This window comes from Diadema antillarum, unplaced genomic scaffold, assembly GCF_040938485.1.
Source record: "Diadema antillarum isolate AM-2024a unplaced genomic scaffold, OU_Dant_1.0 seq00001533_RagTag, whole genome shotgun sequence".
Lineage (NCBI taxonomy): Eukaryota > Metazoa > Echinodermata > Echinoidea > Diadematoida > Diadematidae > Diadema > Diadema antillarum.
In genome coordinates this window covers 418,774-439,011 of record NW_027272265.1, presented here as the reverse complement: position 1 = coordinate 439,011, position 20,238 = coordinate 418,774, and the positions used below count along the sequence as shown (strand labels likewise).

General features: G+C 38.5%; 2 protein-coding genes across 2 annotated transcripts; one reads left to right on the top strand and one right to left on the bottom strand.

Moving 5' to 3' along the window:
- Nucleotides 1-429: 429 nt before the first annotated feature.
- On the bottom strand, nt 430-14,699 carry LOC139710439 (sugar phosphate exchanger 3-like). Its single transcript, XM_071622354.1, has 13 exons — nt 14,686-14,699; nt 9,870-9,945; nt 9,201-9,293; nt 8,521-8,601; nt 7,592-7,660; nt 6,646-6,771; nt 6,040-6,099; nt 5,493-5,568; nt 4,535-4,613; nt 3,168-3,258; nt 2,491-2,585; nt 1,724-1,959; nt 430-755 (listed from the first exon to the last, which is right to left on the bottom strand). Exons 1-13 carry the CDS (start codon nt 14,697-14,699, stop codon nt 601-603), a joined length of 1,251 nt encoding a protein of 416 aa, XP_071478455.1. The 3' UTR covers nt 430-600.
- A 125-nt stretch (nt 14,700-14,824) lies between these two features.
- On the top strand, nt 14,825-17,844 carry LOC139710438 (uncharacterized). The gene is made up of 2 exons (XM_071622353.1): nt 14,825-15,248; nt 17,423-17,844. Exons 1-2 carry the CDS (start codon nt 14,825-14,827, stop codon nt 17,842-17,844), a joined length of 846 nt encoding a protein of 281 aa, XP_071478454.1.
- Nucleotides 17,845-20,238: the final 2,394 nt, after the last annotated feature.

The window sequence follows — 20,238 nt, the reverse complement described above, 5'->3', positions numbered from 1 at the left end:
CAATTGTATTGCATTGTATTTTGTAACACCCTCACTGACATTGGAGAAAGAATGGTTTAGGATAGAAACAACAAAAGCAACCATCACCATAATGAACCATCAGTCAAGAGAAAAATACCAAAAAATAATAATAATAATTGTTTCTTTATATGTTTATAAGATAGCATCATCAGATCAACAAATTTCAACCAAAGTCAATACAATTGTAATCTTGACTTGATCCAAAATACAAGCACATGCTTAACCTGTTGATGATGAGTCCCGAGTATACTCGGGCAAGGGTCTATTGGAAATGTGTCTTGTAGCAAAATATGCCCATCCTCAACAGGTTAATCAAATCCTAGACTAAGTTATTTCACAGCAAGAATAAACTGCGAAGTACAAATTATGAACATATTACAAGGAAAAATTATCAATAGAGTGTGACCAACAAATATTCTGATAAACAGATGATTAGTATACATTATGCAGTGCTTCGACATTCTTTGTTTTTCAAAATATGTTCTTGAGTGTTACAACTTTTCATTAAAAAAAAAATGAAGGAAGAAGCATGATGATTAGTCCAGTTAAGTCTTGATGAGTTCAGTGATGCGGACAATGTCATCTCTGCATCTGTATCAAGTGTCCTCTGAATGTTGCCATGGCAGCCAGCAGAGATAAACCAATCATCAGATAGATCATGCTTCCCCAGCCAAAAAGATCTGCCACTAAACCAATGACAGGGCCCTCGGCCACTGTGCCAAGGGTCCCTATTCCTGCAAAAACAGAAAGCACATGCACACAGATGTTACCCCATTGAGGATGATTCCCAAGAATACTTGGGCAAGTATCTGTGGGAAATTATGGCTTTGAGACTTTCACATCTTTCCAACAATTACATTTGCCCAAAAACACAGGTGTTGCTGAAAATTCTACACATCTGAGGAAACACACTTTAACATGCATCTTATTTCTCATAGAAACCTTTTCTATTTTTTTTAATCATGGTGACAGAACAAACCTTATGTTCTCTCCGTTTCACTATCAAACGTTCCTGTTTAATTGAGTCTAATGTGCACAAATTTCACATGTATATGTATAAATGTGGCACACAGAAGATTATAGGTTGAGCAAGAGCAAATTTTTTTCTGATTTGATTGTGAAGTGGAATATAGAATAAAAAGAAAAACAACATGGACGAAAAATATGCCTGCAGAAAAAAAAAAAACTTTATTTAAAAACTTGCTGATCCATGAAGTTTTGAGACTACAAATGACAAGAAGCTCAATTATATCATAAGTTACGTGAACACGACAAGCAGGCTTCTTTCATTTGTGTTGATGCAGTAAATTTAAGAACACAAATCACACAAAATTCTATGGACTAGTCTGTGACAGCATTTACATTTGTCTTTGAGCCACTTATACACTAGTGTCTCATCTTTCATTTTCCACAGCATACTATGACATAAATGTTTGGAAAGAGACAACAAAATTTAAAAAAAATATTTTTATGTACTAAACTAAATATCTCAGACATATACAGCACACTTGCTCAGGGAAGGCTCAAATATCATTACATGTAATTCTTTTCTTCTGATAAACAGAAACAGGTACATGAAGAGGAAAAACTTACTCATAGGAAAACAAACAAACAAACAAACATGAATGCTTACATGCCGACTATTCCCTTGAATGGGATATGGATACCATCTGATAAATGTGTGAACACACTGCATTCCTACCATTGATGAGACCAGCCACAGAGGCTTGGGCATCCATGCCCCCGAGGGCCCCAATATGGGCCGGGATGGAGCCCGTCAGAATGGGGTCCACCCCGCAGCTGAAGGCTCCCGCCAGTGCCATGAAGAACTGATTCAACAGCACACTTTGATGAGTTGTAATGTAGAACCCAAAGAAGCTCAGTGCGCTCAACAGGATTCCAAGGCTTAAACCTTTGAAGGTCTTGTCTCGCAAGTACCTAGATTTTATGCAAGATTTCAAGTGAACAGCCATCTTAAAGATCCATAATTAGCGATGAGATTAACATGACATACAAAGTGTTACCAATAAATGCACATGTTTCAGAAACCACAAGATAAGCATTTACATCTAAAATTATCTCATTCATTCAACGAAAGAGTGAAAACATTCAAACAGTCTTAGCTTTGACAATTAATCTATCTAACTGATAAAAGGATTCATATTTTATGATAAATCTCAACAGAATTAAACTTTGCAATTTTTTTTTTCAGTAACAAGCCTTCAGAAGAATTAATGAAAAAAAATCCATTCGACTTTTAAATTGACTAAAATAAAACAAACAAACATGAAGTTGAAACAAAAATAAGAAAGCAAATAAAAAACAAACAACAAATTGGGAAACGATGAAAAGAAAACATTTGTCAAGTGCATTTCTTTTACACACTTATGCTTGATTCTAGTCCTCTCACATGTTAAATTTGACATGGGAGTGGGGTCTCGCTATACATCATCCCCGCCATCTCGTTACCTTGTAATCATATATCCCAGCAACGCACTTCCAAACACTCCACCAATCTCAAATATAGTGGAGAAGAGTCCTGCCTCTACCCGGCTGTAGCTCAGCTGCGGATGCCAAAAATTGAACATGTCAAGACTTCATCAATAACAAACATCAACATTTTGTGAGAGAAAAAGTATAAAAATTCAATAATCATATAAACAAAATATTGCCTTTCAGTTCCCTGAGTACAAAATATGATGGTGATGTATGCATGGGAACAAGGCAGGCAGCACCCGCACACAGATACCTGTGAGCAGATCACACTGTGGACAAATCACACTTCACACATCAGCATGCCAATGCAGCCCCCAATATCTGTTCCCATTTCAGATAATCTATAACCAATTTATTCCTTAATGACAGGTCGAATAACATGTCTTTTCCCTTGGATAATATTTCAGTCAGTTCAGTTGTGTTTGACAAATATCTAGTCTGAATGCATCTCAGATGTATATATATATTTTTTTTTTTTCAAAAATGAAGAATAGAGGTAATTCCTATATTCCTAGTTCACAATCAAACAGTACAAGCAACTCTTATACATAATAATATTAACAATCATTGCATGTATCTGTATTTCATGACGAATGTGTACTGAGTTGTCAAATATTTCCACACACAAATTAGACCAGTAAATAACTCACCTCTTGGTGTAGGTAGAGTGGAAGCCACATGAACATGCAGTACCTCACAATTTTGACACAGAATGTCGCAAGAGCGGCCTCCTTTACCATCCTAAAATATTGGGGGCAGTGCAAACCAAATGCCCAGAGTCAGAAGTAGAACATTAATGAGGCAGCCATTAGCTTGTTTAATAGTATCTGCGCCTCTTTCTGACGAGTTGAAGTCCTTGTTTCAGGTATAATATGCTGAGCAAAGTCTTTCATAATAGTACATCGTAAAAAAAAAAAAAAAAAAAAAAAAAAAAAAAAAAAAAAAAAAAAAAAAAAATCAGCAAAAACTGCACCTTATGGATTTGGCACAATAATTACGTGGGAGGTATATAATACATTTTACACATGTTCAATAGGGATTGTGAAAACATCTTTAAACTTTAACGACAGATCACATATTTCATTTGATATTCAAACGACAAGCACACTTTGTTTGAACATTGCACTAGTTATAGTAAACCTCTACACCAATGTCCACAGCAAATGTAAATCATGTGTCAGAAGTGGATGTGATGCATGAGAAAGGTCATTATTGTAACTTATGAAATCAACCATCTTGGAGACTTGGACAAGCCATGATGTCACTTGTTATGAAATGCCAATCACCACCACTAAGTTCTCTCATTTTGGTCTCCTGCTACACTGCCCCCACCATGTCAACCACACTGATTTCATCTGAATGAAACTATGATCTCAAATCATGGTACCCTCCTCAATACCCCAGACAACACACATATCAAGTGTCCTTTGTCTTCGAATCTCACTCTGACTTTTGTCTCCTCCCCACCTTTATCTGTCACAGGTATGCTCAGGAAAGTTCATTATCTCCACAACCAGGAAACCTATGTGTATAACACACACACATACACACAAATGAGTGAAGAAATAAACTAGAAAACCACTCAAACAGCACAGACCTCTGCCAAGCAGCTCATTTCCACCTATTAATCATGCATGCTGAAAATCGCCCAATATAGAATCCTTTTGTATACGTCATCAGCTTCCAGCTAGGTGGCACCTCACCCAAGCAGAGCACACAATTTACTGCGCACATGTAAACCTCAGACATGCACAGCTTGATTTCCCAAGTTCATTGACCTATGTGCCAAAAGAGCAAAAATCTTTTAAAATTCACACAATTTTTAGATCACTACAAAAATTTAATCATCAGTTCCTTCTGTCATTATCAACTTTTCCGGCAAGTTTCATTCAAATCCATAAACAACTTTATGAGTTATTTAGCACACAAACAAACAAGCAAACCAACACAGAGGAAAACATAACCTCCTTCTTTGGCAATGGTAACAGAAAGTAAGCTGCATTTCAGACAAACCTACGGAGTAAGTACTAGCTGGGTCCAGGTTGGAGAGCTGGAGTGAGTCGCAGTACCAGCATGTGACCCAGTTGGTAATGCTTCTATGAATATTGAGAATCACACCAAAAGTAGAATACAAAGAGAAAGGTGAATCAATCCTGTGCTAATCCTGTTTGTGTAACCTATGCATCCAGCAGTAACTTGCCATGCCATTCTCATGCACTGGGTTGACTCTACTCAGTTTGGCTGTAATATATGGGTGATGCAAACCCACTCAGAAATCACAGAGAAAAGGATCCACACATATACACCATATCATTGCGAAGAATAAGATTAAAGAGAACATACAGTATAAATTATTTTAGTTCATGTTTACCGACAGTTTCAAATATTAATAATATCCATAAGGTTTAACTCTGATAACGGAAGCCACTGAAATATATAGTAAGTGCTATCAGTGTTATCATTATTGTCATTACTATCATTTTTATCACTGTTCCATCATCATTAGAGTTATTTTCAATATCTTATCATCATTTTCATCATCACTGCTATTTACTTCAAAGCTGTTGCAGAATAGGACAAGAGAATTGATGTCATGCAGCATACAGCTTGTTTCAGCAAAGCAGATGAGAGTAGTTTCCATTCCTACTTGCTACACAAATATTCAAGTACCCTGAGACTCACATTTCACAGGTGTGCATTGTACCGTATATGCTATTATTTTCATGTACAAATATTTTCGCAAATGAGGTCATAGACATTTTTGCAAGATGTTATTTTTGCTGACGTTAATGTTTATGCACTAATAGATGTTTTCGCATGCTGTTGAATTCCCAATCAAACTGTGATTTGCGATATTCGCCAAAATTAAACCCTCATGAAAATAACAACTTGTACAGTAATAGCTGCACACTTGCCTCCCCGTCTACAATGGAGACATAACTCAGAAAAGACTGGTGTGGTATCATTTCTCTCACCCTCTGCCAGGTCGGCAACCGGAAGGCCCAATGGAGGTTCCCTCAGTCTCACAAGGATGATGACACCAATCACACCCTAGGAATCAAGAGAGGGAAGTTGCTGTCGGTGACAATGCACCCATGGGGTCATACAAGATAGAATCATGGAAATATTCCCATCTTCTCTGGCTCTTCATTTTATCTTATCTTATTTTTATCTTCATTTATTTGTTCTTATCTGCATGTGCAAGATATTGTACAAAGCACAATGTAAACTACTACTCTTTGTGCATGTAGGCATCCTTCTCTGTATAACATATGAAAACTGATGCAAACATTCTATCATGCAATCTGGAAAGAAAAATCATATATAAATACATGTGTATTTACATTAACATAAGATATGAACATTACAACTTGAAGCCCTTTTAAAGCACCATAAACAAAGGTAGAAACACTTCAAATTACAGTCTGTATCATAAAAGATTCCAGGCTTCAGTTATAATCATATAAAAATATATGAAAATTTTATATGAAAAAAAGGATCAAATCATGATGGCAATCTTACCACAAATAGAGATGGAACAAAGAAAGCCATTTGCCAGCCATAGTTTGTCTGTACATATACCTACAGCAAGAGTGGAAAGACACGTAGAGCAGGCTTTTCTTGCATTAAAAAAAATATATGCTTGATACAAACATATGCCACTTGATGGAGGCAAACAAGCTACATCTAAGTACAATATTAATATTCAGTTTCCTACCTCGCACATATCTATTTATCTGTGAAAGAGAGGATAGCTGAGGACAAGGTGTGTTGGTCAATGTACTCAAGTGCTGTGGTAGGGCTTGAACACTCAACCCTTTTGTCTTCAGACTGTGTAGTTGAAATCTCCCACTTTGCTAGAACATAGGAATACTGTGTTCATGGCATCTGTTTGATTTTAGCTTAGATAGCCCTTTCAAATTGGATATCATGAACTTACAACATTCATTCCCTGAAATTTTGCAAATACATGTAGCAAAAAGAATGCAAAGAAGACTGTGTACATATTGAACATTCACAAGCCTATAAAATGGGGAAAAACTGATAAAGTCACTAGAAATTTCTGACAAGGTGCAACCACAACTACAACAACAAGGTCTCATGATTTGAATTTGACTTATCACTTACTGCTAAAGCTGTACCCATGATGCCACCAGCAAAAGTGCAAGTCCCCCAGATTCCAAAGAGACTATCTCTTTCCCCTGGTCTTAGACACTGTCCCAGGATCTTGGTGCAGCTAGGCCAGGCCTGGGACTGGGAAAATGATGTAAGATAATGAATTTTATTCTGACACATACCAGTCGGTCATCATAAAAATATACACTGTGACTGTTGGAAGTGGGAATGCACAAAATGTTCCATCCAACAGGTTTTCAGCACTTTTAAGGGAAATTCACATTAACATTGTAACATTAACAGTAATATTTTGTATTTTTCTCCTCTATCTTTTTTTTTTTTTTTTTTTTTGGGGGGGGGGGGACAAAAATTTGAATTGCGAGGTACGCTCAATGAACTGAGCTTGATACAAAGACTTTAATTTCAAATCAATAAAATGATTTGCCAAAGTAAGGGGGAATCACATGCAAGAGGGGCGGAAGTAATGTACATTAGATTTTCTATGTTAACATACAGAAACTGACAAACAAAAGAAAGTACTTACTTCCAAATCAAAATTATCAAATCAAATCTGTTCACATTTCATCAGATTATTGAATACAAATGATTTCTCACAATTGACATATGAAAGAGGTAATGCTTAAAAATGATACTGAAATGATTGCATAAGACAGAAAAGGGTTGAAACATGATTTTGGTATCACTTCTGCATATGAGATATAAAAATGATAAATATAAAAGTCGAAGAATGAAAGCTGCAAAGTCTGCTATTGAAAAACAAAAACAAAAACTGTTTTAATAACAAAGGAACATGGCTTAGTGCAAAGGGATAATATATCACACAACTAGTCAAAACATGTTCAATAATCTCTTCTATTACCAAATGTCACGTGATGCTCATCCTGTTTGTACGATTACATATCCCCCCATCTAATACATGCTCCAAAGTGCATTTTACCTGAGCAGCACCATTGATGAATAAATGTAGGCACAGCATGTAGAAACTTGGTATGTATCCAAAACAGACCTGGAAAGCATATAACAAAAAGAGTATAACCTGGAAAAAGTTTTAATTTTCCATGACATTTCCCACATAATACAGAATACTAAGTACTCTCCATCACATAGAACACACAAGTGTACATTCACAGACAAGAAAACTGTCTTAAAATCTTAACTTTTTAACTTCTGCCTTTCAACTTTCAACAATATGATGTAAAAAGTGCAAACAAAATGATTTTCTTATTCAATTTATCTGCCTTATCTTTCAACAACAACAACAACAAAAAAGCAGTTTCGTCATGCAATATATTTATCTATGCGATGTTGATTCTTCCAGGGAATACAATTACATAATGATGTAACAGCAGCTCTGATGATGAGAGAATACACATTTCATGTGCATGAACATTTATTATTCAAGAGATTACAGAAAAAAAGGCAAAAAACAAAACAAAACAAGAAATCATATTCTCTTCCCTGCATAAGAATAATCATAAAGAGTTGCATTTATCGTCGTGCGCATGGCAGATTGTCGTTAGCGCGCTTCCGTGCGCATGGCAGATTGTTGTTAGAGCACTTCCTTGCGCATGGCAGAATGTTGTTAACCCTATGCGCACTCCCACACCCTAACGACAATCTGCCATGCGCACTCCCACACTGTAACGACAATCTGCCAGGCGCAGGGAAGCGCGCTAATGACAATCTGCCATGCGCACGACGTTATAAGCAAATGTGGCCACATTCCCCTATAATTGCAATTCAATGATTACAGTGAAGACATTACACGAAGACATTGAAAGATTGACAATCCATTTCTGATAAGTCTCTGACATCCCCACATACCACACACTGTCAGCTTCCAGTACATGAAGGACTGTCACTTACCATTGATAAGGCTGAGAGGATAAGACAACATCCAAGAGTTCTTTGAGCACCGAATCTATCTCCGACAGACCCAAGGATAATCTGACAAGAATCAAAGAAAAAAGGGGGTGGAGAGGATTCAGTAACGATTATTTTTCTTTTCCACTCAACCTCAATGCAGTGATCATTGAAGTCTTGATTCTACAAAACAACCCCTTCATATTACAAATATTGAAATAGGCTTCATAGGTTTGCTACAACTGGAGCCATAATGGTTCATTGGATAGGAGCTCAGACAGACTCTAGATTGCGAGATTCTTGGTTCAAGTCCTCAGGAAGCAGTGGTGGTTGTAACATTGGGGAAAAACACAATCTCCTCATTGCCTAGAACTTAAGAGGAGACTTAGAGTCATTGGTCCCCTTGTAGCTTGCTCATAATAAGCAGAATCCATCTAAAACAACTACACAAAGCATGTTCCATGACACACTTTTTTGGGGTAAGAAATTTAGACCTTTGCAATTGGACTACCAGGGAAGTGAGACAAAAACCTGTCTCACCTCCCTGATTTAACTGACTGGGGTATTGATTACAAAACAAACACATGAAAGATTGTTGGTACCTTCATTTTATGTGGGGGAACACATACACAGAAATTCAATCATTGGAAAATTTATTGGTCATCATATTATGTCAAATATACCTGGCCTGTCGCATAGGGCAGCAGCAGCGCCGTATCCAGCCAACCAAGCTGTGACTTGGTGAGAGACAGGTCCACACTTAGGTCTGCCTTCACCTACAATAACAAACATGGATAGCCAAAAATACACCAAAATAACAACAATTAAAAAAACCTACATATATAACACAAAACAAGAAACACACACACACACACACACACACACACACACACACACACACACACAAACACATATCATAATTACAATGTATTTGTGTGGCATATTATGCAGTACCTGTCTTGTGTATTATCACTACTTCTAACGTTCTAAGGCACACTCCACACTTTGGTGGCTTTATCTTGTTTGCAAGTTATGTATTCCAGAATATGTCATTATCTGTATACCATTGCCCGTGGCATTCCATTGACATTATGTATCACTAAAAGACATGATTTTACACTTCTGGAAGTTCCAGGGTTTGTAGACTGCAGAATTTTTATGCATGTTAAATAGAGACCAATTACCATTAATTTAAATTACTACACTCCCTGACCTTTTTGTTTCAAACCACTGAAAATAGAAGAAACTTGCAGATTCCATACCTATCAATTGATTCAAATGTTGCTGTTATGGGATTTTTGCACGTGTTTTTTCCTAAAAATGATTCAGTAAAACACCACCAACGTACTCACCACTCCTAAAGGTTTGCGGAGCAGGTACGTTGAAGCGTAGGCTACCCATGTCAGAATGAAAACCACAGCTTTCTGACTGTCCCCTAGCATGGTCTTTTTCTCCTGGCCTCCTGCTCCTCTCACGCCCAGTCACACGTTTTTGTACAAGTAGATCTAGTTCGCATTTAGATCTTCGTTCCATCTACACTAAATTTGCACAAGGGCAAGGAGGAAGTAGTAATCTGCCCGATCCTCTTATATAAAGCGATGCTGGCAGCTGGCTGACTGACAATAACTGGAGGTGGGCTGCCGGCCGGCTGGGCATGCAGTGGCCAGCTAGTGCCCCCGCCCCGGGCAGTATGACTATGATGAGGCGTACACGAGCTGATCAGTGCAGTCGCGATCGCGATCGCGCGCGAAGGCCTAAAAAACTCGAGAAATCATCATTTTTGCAAGAAGAGGAAATGATGATGCTGGAACATACTTGTTCTAGAAACTTTCTTCGAGATCGAACCAGTAGTGCTATCAAGATGTCGTCTAACTAGCAGAACGTAGCTGAGCTCCGGTCGCAGTAACAAGAAGACATCTCATTGTTTCGTCGTACATAAAAGTGTACAAGTTGAAGTACAGTAGCTCTAGAGCAAAAAGCCATCTGTCACGTGATGAGTGCGATAGAAGCTATACGTATCAGGTGATCACACAACTTCTATCACATGACTGATTTTGCCTCATGAAGAGGGGGTAGTTTTTGCATTTTGCCTCTGGATGTGATTTTGGTGCAACCGGGTTGGTGCAAACAGGGGCGTCGTTTGAGGGGGGGGGGGGGGGGGGGGGGGGGGAGGGGAGGTGACATTTGCCCCCCCCCCCTCGCATAATTCCCGAGATGTGGACAAAAAATACTTTTCGAGCTTTTTTTTGACAGCAAACTGCCCACCAGCCTTCACCCAAAGTGTGTGCTACCGGATCACTAAACTTCATTCTGAAAGTGCAAATTCTTCATTGCGTTGAAGGGTGATACCCCTTCCACACTCTCCCGCGCTCAGTCCTTTCCCATAAACGTATTGCACTTTTAGATTGACAGATTTCTGTATATTTGATCAAAAAGTGCACCAGATCTATCACTACAGTTTCCAAAAAATTGCAAAAGTTCCCTCGTGTGAGAGGGGATATCTTCACTTAAAACTTTCCCCGCTTGGTTCCTCTCCACAGAATAATTTTTGCACTTTTGGAATTGACAATTTTCCAAATATATATATATATATATATATATATATATATATATATATAAACATTCGAGATATCTTCATTTCAATTCTAAAAATACAAAAAAGATCCATCGTATGTTATGCAGGGGCGTCGATCATGGAGGGTGTATAATGGGAGCAGTTGCCCCCCCCCCCCCCCCATTATTATTTCAATGTTAAATTGTAAACAAAGACTTCCTCGTATCAAATGATTTCCGATATCACATTTTTATTGTCGATACAAGTTCAAGGACAACAAAACGTACAATGCAATATCATCCTCCCCTACATGCATTGATTACGGCTACACTTTGGGGATTGATAATTTTCCAAATATTCCACCAAAAAGTGGGCACCAGATCCTTGAATTTGAATTCTACTTTAATGCAAAAGCTCCCTCGAATAGGAGAGGCATACACCACCCCTACGACCCTCTCCTTGCTCAGTTCCCCTCCATATAGACTGAGATAGAAAATTATGCTAGCAAACAAAGCAAATCATCCAGAATTAAAGTTATCAGCAACATTTCTGTAGAAGACATTCACGACGTCTTTTACAAGACATCCTCCCGCACGTCAAAGCCTTAGTATGCATGTATTAATGATACAATTAATTCAAATCTGAATGCTTCATCCATGTCAGGCATGAACAACAGCTCGCATTTCTCTGTGTTTTTTTTTTTCACCTGGGATAAAATAACAATATGCAAAAGTGCACGTATATCTGATTACGTCATGGCATTCATTTATCAGCTAGTTGTTGGTAGGTGAGGTTGGCGGCCTGTAATTTTTTTTTTTTTTTTTTGGGGGGGGGGGGGATGGAGTGGCCTTATCAGTATCACAGTTATGTAACTATTTCGGTGATTTTGGTATACACTCATGACTCTTCACATATCATGCATTCATGACCGTCGGTGGGAAAAACCTTCCTGGTAAATCATTGATGCATTTGCATGTTGTCATGCCCCAGGAATCATTAGGCTGCGTTCACATAGAAGTATACTATTCGGGTATTCGGGGCTCGTTTTCGAGGGGCACGCGAAAAGCTTGAATCGAACGATAGGATTTCCTCACACCGGTTCAAATAAGAGGGCACTATTCGAAAGTACCGAATAGCTGCGAATAGTATAGCAAAGTGGGAATCGAGCTTGTTCGATTTTCTTGCAGCGTATACGTCTCTCGTTTATGAAATAATGACAATTTTGGTCTGGATTGCCCTTTAGCAAAAATAGGCATGTAGACTGACATTCTGATGCAGTTTAGAAATTGTTAATAAGATTTGCTGGATGTAGGACTAGGAGGAAGAAATCCTCACTGCATGGGATGGTGAGTTGACGGTGCGGGTGATGGTGTACTCGGTGCTCGATAGCGAATGGCGAATAGCGAATAGCGAATACTTCTATGTGAACGCAGCCTTACGCTATTCATCTGCTCAAATTGCAAATATCCATACATTTGAATACATTATAATATACTGACGCGATGAGGATTAAACCAGGCTCGAGTCGCGTCACCTCCTGATTGGCATAGTGAGAGATAGGCGACGAGACTGATATTGGTTGGTGTTGCGTGGTGTGTCTGAGAAAGAGTTCTTCCTGTCAAAGCTATTCTTGGCGAATCGAATTCAAGCTGTCAAGAAAGGGGAAAAAGGTGAGAATATCTGGGTTTGTCTATCCTGTTATGCTAAAAGATAGCAACTTTTTGCAGCGCTGTTGTCATTTTCCTTTTTTTTACAGCACGAGTGCGAGGATAGGTTACATGACTCAACTTGTTGAGTTTAGAGCGATGAAATTCTCCGTCGTCTTTGCAGGTGAATGTTACTCTTTAGGAAATGGAAGTAAAGGCTAACCATGTCTTCACGTTGGTCGCAACAATAAAGGTGGATAATTTTCTGTGATAACATGATAAAAGTAAGTTAAACGCAGCCCTCCCCCTCCCCCCCCCCCCTCATAAAAAAAAAAATAATAAATTCTTGCCGAATCAATGGGTTCCTCCATTTTTCTCGTTCAAGGGGAAACGTAAACTAATAAGCTCTAGGGGGCCGAGACCTCTAGACTAGTAAAAGTAACAATAATATGAAGCTGAAGGGCTGTGAAGAATTGCAGGCATTTCAGTTCTCTAATATCGAGATCTAGGCTCGAATATGCTTTGTGTAAGTTTACATTGTGAAAAGAGAGTAGATTGAATGTAAATATAGCTCTAGAATTAACTTTTGCGCGCTTTTTATTTTTCTATGTTAATATTAAACAAGATTTGGATCTTGCCGGTCACAATCGGTGGCCTATAGGCGCGTCATAAGCCTCTGGTTTTATCAGGGTTAAATTAGAGTTATAATTTAAATTTATATCCGTTCACGTAAGGTCCTAACCAATTCGGTGGTCAAATCGGAGTTTCAACCATCACGTTTTACCTGGCTAATCTGTGTACAACATCGATGGAAAGGAAAGGGATACTTCAGAGCGTTATTTGCATCTGGAGATGCAAAGGCCGAATATTTTGTATGGCCAAGAAGTTTACCAGACATTATCGCTTTTTAAGGTGTTAATTTATATCAAACCTTGTTTGGCATGCTGGAGAAGACTCGCCGTACACGTTGCGTACATAACTCGAGTGAATGAAAGCTGGGTGTGGCACTTGGTAACCTGTGTTCACGTTTATCCGACGAGTTTATTCAAGCAAACAGAATTGCTAAAGTTTCGCTATCCATACACTCGGGTTAAAAAAAAAAAGAATATCCTTATGATTTTTTTTAATCCTGGGATCAACAACTGATCAATGAAGCGCCACTAACACATTCCTTTGTAGAATTTCGAAAACCGAAAACGAGTTTTGTTTTTGTTTTTTTCAATTTATCTCGAAACATCAAACCACTGTTTCACAGGTTGATATAAGGGTCAAAGGGGAAAATATGGCGCACAGGCTAAAATGGGCATAACCATGATAACCACATAATTATGCCTCAGAAGTACACTAATTGTAATTACAGTTTCTCATACTATTACACGGTATGGGCTCATTATGAAACTGTTGATATACCATTTTGTTCGTCTGATTTCACTGCATTTCATTAATGTTAAAGCCAAATTGAACATGGTGTTGAATTACGTGTTTTCTGATTTCAATCCTTGACCCTGCGTCATATACCTTGCAAATACACATATATTTTGTTTTTATTTAATTATTTATCTATTATTATGATCATTTTTTTTTTTTAGTAAAGTTAGCTACTGACTCTCGATTGATGTCTGATCATAGTAAATCGCAGATTATCATTGCAATAATGCAGTTCGGAGGCAGGTTTCTCGTGATTATATAAGCTGCTGCCTTATTCACTTTGAAGAGACTTTTTATTTTCTGCAGTGCCTCTTTTGAAAGCTCAGCAGCGTCATCGCAATTTCGCAACGACGCATCTTTCAGCATCGTCGATAACGAGCTAAATGCGACAATGGATTATACTTATATGATGCCGACATCGACGGTGACGTCTGAAAGCACTTTTTCGTCCTCTTCTACATCCCCAACGACAAGTGTGTCTCCATCGACGAGCATCTCGTCTTCGACTTCAATGAGCTCTACATCAACCATGTCATCCACTACTGTATCCTCATCATCCACTGCCTCCTCATCATCCACAGCTTCATCAACGTCTACTCCCACGATCTCGTCAACGTCGGCTTCATCATCGACAACTTTTTCATCCTCCTCGACTTTTTCGACTCCAACGTCATCCCCTATGACCCCAACCACATTATCGACTACGGTCACCACTCCCTTCACCATACCAATGTGGTTCGAGTCGTTCAACCCATTATCGGGCTTCGACGAGCCTCCTCCAGTGTTGCTGAGGGGTGACGATGGTTTAAACGCGACATCGGGAATCTTCCACATAGTGGACGACGGTTTCTATGTCTTCATGATCCATCGAGGAGGCGTAAATGGAGACAACTCCTCGGTCGATTTGGTACTCCTGGATGACCACGACTTGTCCAATACAACGCTCGCCACTGTGGAGGACAACGGTGAAGGAACTGTCTTCTCCGCTCACGTTGCCGTCGAGTTGCGACGAGATGACTACCTACTCATCGCCAACCCGACATATTCCGACGTTGAGGGCGATATGGACAATCCATTCATCTATAACGCCTTTCTCCTTTATCGTAAGTATAATAGTGCGGGGTGTTGAATGATTTCAAAACGCGCATAATAGTCCTTTGCTCATTCCGAGAAAATTGAATGGCACAAAACAATATGCTGATTTTGCTCCCTTTTCTTCCTAATTACATGACATTTTTGGTTCAGTTTTGTCTGCAGGATCTTATTACTCTCTATATACACACAATAACCAGTCAAAATAAAATTTTAGATAACTGTGACGTGTAGAATACGTCAAGAGAAGGAAAATCAACAATTAATTAAGTTAAAGGGGAATTGCACGTCATGTAATATATAAATCGACAGCTCCGTGTACGGATTTGTGGAATTATTATGGTCTTTGAGCATTGCTGAGCAGAGAAACAAATACCATGAAAAACACAAAACAAGTTAACACTTTACAAGGATAATGACATAGGAGGCTCACATATTTCAGAAATGTGGCATTGTAATTCTATTACCGCTTGCTTAACAAGTTCACTTGTGTTGTGGTGTGTAGAATTTATGCATTCTTCTTCAATGAGCGATATATGGTTGTTTTTTCGGACAACCCATAAAAATATCCAAGGTTTATTAGCCCTCCTTAATGCAATGACATTTCATACCATAGCAATCTATCTGGTTAAGTGTTGACATTGAACAATTCGTTGGATTGGAATATATATATATGAAGGGTTTGTTTGCAAAAACCGATAAGTCCATTTTTGAAGATTTTGAAGTACGATCTTTGTCATAAAGTACAAAATAATACCTTTTAAATGATATATTGGTCACTACATATAAAGGTATATTTTTAAAATTATGGTCAAAAGAAGCAAAAATGTTCTTATTATTCTCTTTATTTTTCTTGACCTTTAATCGCAAATATCTCCATTTGGCAAATATGGACTTATCGGTTTTTGCAAACAAACTCTTCATATATATATATATATATATATATATATATATATATATTAAACTTGTTAGAAAATGTCGATTTAATCTTTTCCCCATAATACTCGCCGTAAAGGAACTCTGTCAATGTCATGGATTTAATTAACCAGCAGTTGAATATCATGACGATTTCCAAGATAAGAATAAATGTCTTAAAAGAATATGACATGGGCGTCACGGGGGGGGGGGGGGGGGGGGGGGGGGGCGTTGGTGCGAACGCACCCCCCCCCCTTCAGACCCTTTAAAAAAGTTTTACTTACCGTATTACTTATGCACGCACAATTTAAATCTCCATGGTCTCGGAGGTGGGACACCCCTCATCCAGACCCTCCCCGCTCGCTCCTTATGGGCTCGGTCACTTCGCTACGCCCCATGCGCGCGGGTAAGAGGCCTTAATTCTTTTTCGCTTGTTAGCTGAAGAAACCCGGAAGTGGAACCAGAAATAAAATATAAACGCATCCCCCTCCCTTAAAAAAAGCTGGTGACGTCCCTGTATGATGACAGTCTCGTCATCATCTAACTCGACAAGATTTATTGCGGGCAAAGACGGGGAGGGGAAGGGGTGGTCCTGGATGTTTAGGTATAATATGAATAATTTGTGATGATGTAGGGGTAGAACTAGCTTTCTGCTGAGGAGGGGGGGGGGGATGAGGGAACAACCTAAACCACAAAACAAAACCGAGAAAAACATTTTAAAAAGGGAGCTCAAGGAGGTTTAAACCACCTAACACCTACCCCCCCCTCCACCCCCGTATATCCGCCACTGTGATGTAAGATACATAGTCGATTTCGTCTGTCTTTGAAGTTACTGCATGCAAAATGTTACGCTGAAAAGTGCTAATGAACGTGACAGGCTTGATGACAAACTTTAAGTTTGCAACAATGGAAAAAAGAGAAGATGGAAAGGTAGTACAGGTGTACATCTAAATTTAGATTACTACGACTGAAATTATGCAGAGGTAGAATAACGGAAGGAAAGGAACATGACACATTTAGTCCATGCGCCCCTGAGTACCGTTATCACTGAGTTAAGAAGAAAACGAATTGCTGAAATCTTTGGCAAATTGAACACATGCTGTCTTATCTGTTTTGCCCCTTTTTCAGTGACAACATGACGGAGATGTGTACTATATGTCTTTTGTGCCCCCGTCATGATCTCCAGTGGTGTGTGTGCTTGGTCTTGTCTCCAACTCTAACCGCCCTTTAATTCCATTGTCAGATTGTCTTTTGTCGGCTCTTTTTTCAGACAAACCCCTCTCGTCCTTCCCGCGCGTTCGTCAAAGTGCATTCACGGTCACAGTTGCGGGAAACCTCACCTTGGCTGACGAACCCTTGACTAACTACAACTCTCCTGTCGTCGATATAAACGGCGATTTCAACATCGACAGTGGCACGTTTGTGGTCCCTATGAGGGGCATCTACATCTTTCACCTCGACGTCACTTTCGTGTCGCCTTCGTTGGACGTGCGCGCAGCCTTGGCCATCACCGTCAACGACGCGATACGCGCTCGCGTGCAGGCGCGCTTCGAGAGTCCTCAGCTGCGCAAAAACGCGGCAGTGACGATTGCGCAATCTCTCCAGCAGGGCAATTCGGTGCAGCTCCTGAACTTGTTGTCTACCCCAGACATAGACTGCAACGTTGTCCTGACAGGATATTTGTTGTCCTAGGATCCATCGTCCCACAGGCAAGCCTGTCCAGCGGGTTAAGTACAAAACAGTACACCTACAACAGAGATTGTTCGAGTCGTGCAAGTAATTTCAGGCTCAATAGTTTGTTCTGTGTAATCTTGGTAATCTGTAGTGAAATATTTCTAATACAAAAATTATGAATCGCTGGAAATAGAAACAAACGTACTTAAACTGTATCACATGATTTATGCATCATGGAAAATTCCACTTGTACAGTTGTTGTTTGAACTGCAGACGTGCATGATATGTTATGATATAATAATAGCTTGTTTATCATTAAGTATTTCTTCTCAGTAAAGCACTAAGTACGAAAAAAAAATGTGTTACGTTTTATTGAGTATTACACTGTTTTTCAGCACATTGTAAAAGTCCCTTTATAAGAATTATCTTTGATACAATGCTGGCTGACGAAAGCCAGAGACTCCAACCCCAAGCACCTTCTGATTTGGAGATTCTCCCACCTGAAACCCCAAACGGGAGACTCCAACTTGATGTGCTCGAAGCGCTAAGTTCCTTGTTGCCGGGGTCCAGCTCTAGGGTTCTAGATGTTATTTCATGCTATCTAAGGCTTATTTTTCAACATACGATGACACTGAGCAAGAAATGAAATCATTTCAAGCGGGAGAAATTAAATCTCAAGCGGGAGAACAGGAGACTTTGCAAAAATGGGCTGTCGGCGGGAGATCTCCCGTCTAAAGCGGGAGGGTTGGAGTCTCTGGAAAGCGCTGTATTGTCAGGTCATGATGTATCTTTCTTTCTTTCTTTCTCTCTCTTTCTTTCTCTCTCTGATTTATAACTTTCACAGTGATTTTAAGCAAATATAGGTTTATTACTCTCAAGGACCCGAAGTTTGTAAATCTTAGATTCTTATTTTTGTTTTTATATACAGTTTAAACTAGTGAATGGATGATTCGTAGTCTTATCACAATATTATAATTGCAGTGAAGATTGATAGTTGAGGAGTGCGGTTCATTTTTTTCCTATACGTATCTACACAATACACCTCATTCCATGAAGTGGCAAACGAATCGATATGGATTTACTCAATAAAAAAGTTGAGCACAAATTCTGTAGATTACATAATAAATAAAATTATGCATAAATAAATGATAATAATAATAAAAAAATCAGAGCGTCGACTACCAAAAGTACTATGCTAATCATAATACATGGCAACCCCCCCCCAAAAAAAAAAACCGAATTTTCATTCTTTCCTGTTACATGATGAATTGTATTATTTTCATTTCCTGTCAGTAATTATGATAGCGACCATACTTACTAGTCTGTCAAGCTTTTACTTATATAGGTTTCTAAGCAATTTAGGAAAAATGCCTGAGTGGAGTTTTCATTGCATTGGAAATAAAATGTAGTGCTGAATCATGGGTCGTATTTCCTGCAAAGTATTGAGAATGAGCAACAGCAATTATTCTTTGTTTGATCGAGTCGTCAAATTCATGCGAGTATGGATTGTGTGTGTGCGTGTGTATGTGTGTTTATACATTATATGCATGTACCTAATGTGTATGTGTGTGTGTGTGTGTGTGTGCGTACGTGTCATTTGTGTCTTATCAACTACTGTATTACAACTGCAAATATTTTCTAATTATTTATTTTGCAGTTTCTAATTGTTATTTTGATTTTGACAATAATTTGATTGATATCTGACTATCATCATTGAAGGCACTGTTTACCATTGGGAGCAGTGAATGTTCGAGTTATCACATTTTGATGCATATGTGTAGGTCAGTTGTATCACATAACATCAGTTGAAAAATAGCCTGAAAAGAAGTAAAATTGATTGTAAACACAGCAATGAAAATTTGATCAAAATCCTACGACAATGAAGAAAGTTATAAAACTATGAATCAAATTACGCTAATTTTTTTTCTTCATAAAACGCTTCTTGGAACAGTTAATAATACAAAATATGTGCACATAGTGAAGTGATGATTACCATTCCCTTACAAATTGCTATTACAGTTTTAAATTGAGAAATTCCAGGATGTTTCGTTCAAATGCAATTAATATGCTCCCTCTCGTTCTCAAATGCTGCATGTCTGACTGATTATTATGTTGAAGTTATTCAACAAGGAAAATGTTTTACACTTTGGTTATACAAAAAACCCGATTTTATTTCTTTGTACACGTTCAATTTTTTATTTTTTGCGAGGTGATGACATCATCAGCGCATTCATTTGCATCCATTCATTGATGTAGTTCAAGAAGTGTTATGAAATATAGGGCTAATAACTTCCTAGCTTACTTTATATCCGATTTTGACCACATTAGTTGTGCTTGCCATATTTTGCTCTCTCTTCTCAGTCTAACTTTAAACAATCCTAGAATTCTTCTTAAATTATTGACAACTGATTA

Coding starts and splice junctions, on each gene's coding strand:
- LOC139710439 (XM_071622354.1), bottom strand. Junction 3,259..4,534: donor ACCCAGCTAGTACTTACTCC/GTAGGTTTGTCT, acceptor CCAATATTTTAG/GATGGTAAAGGAGGCCGCTC. Junction 756..1,723: donor TGTGGCTGGTCTCATCAATG/GTAGGAATGCAG, acceptor CTGTTTTTGCAG/GAATAGGGACCCTTGGCACA.
- LOC139710438 (XM_071622353.1), top strand. CDS start 14,825: ATGACCCCAACCACATTATCGACTACGGTCACCACTCCCTTCACCATA. Junction 15,249..17,422: donor TAACGCCTTTCTCCTTTATC/GTAAGTATAATA, acceptor CTCTTTTTTCAG/ACAAACCCCTCTCGTCCTTC.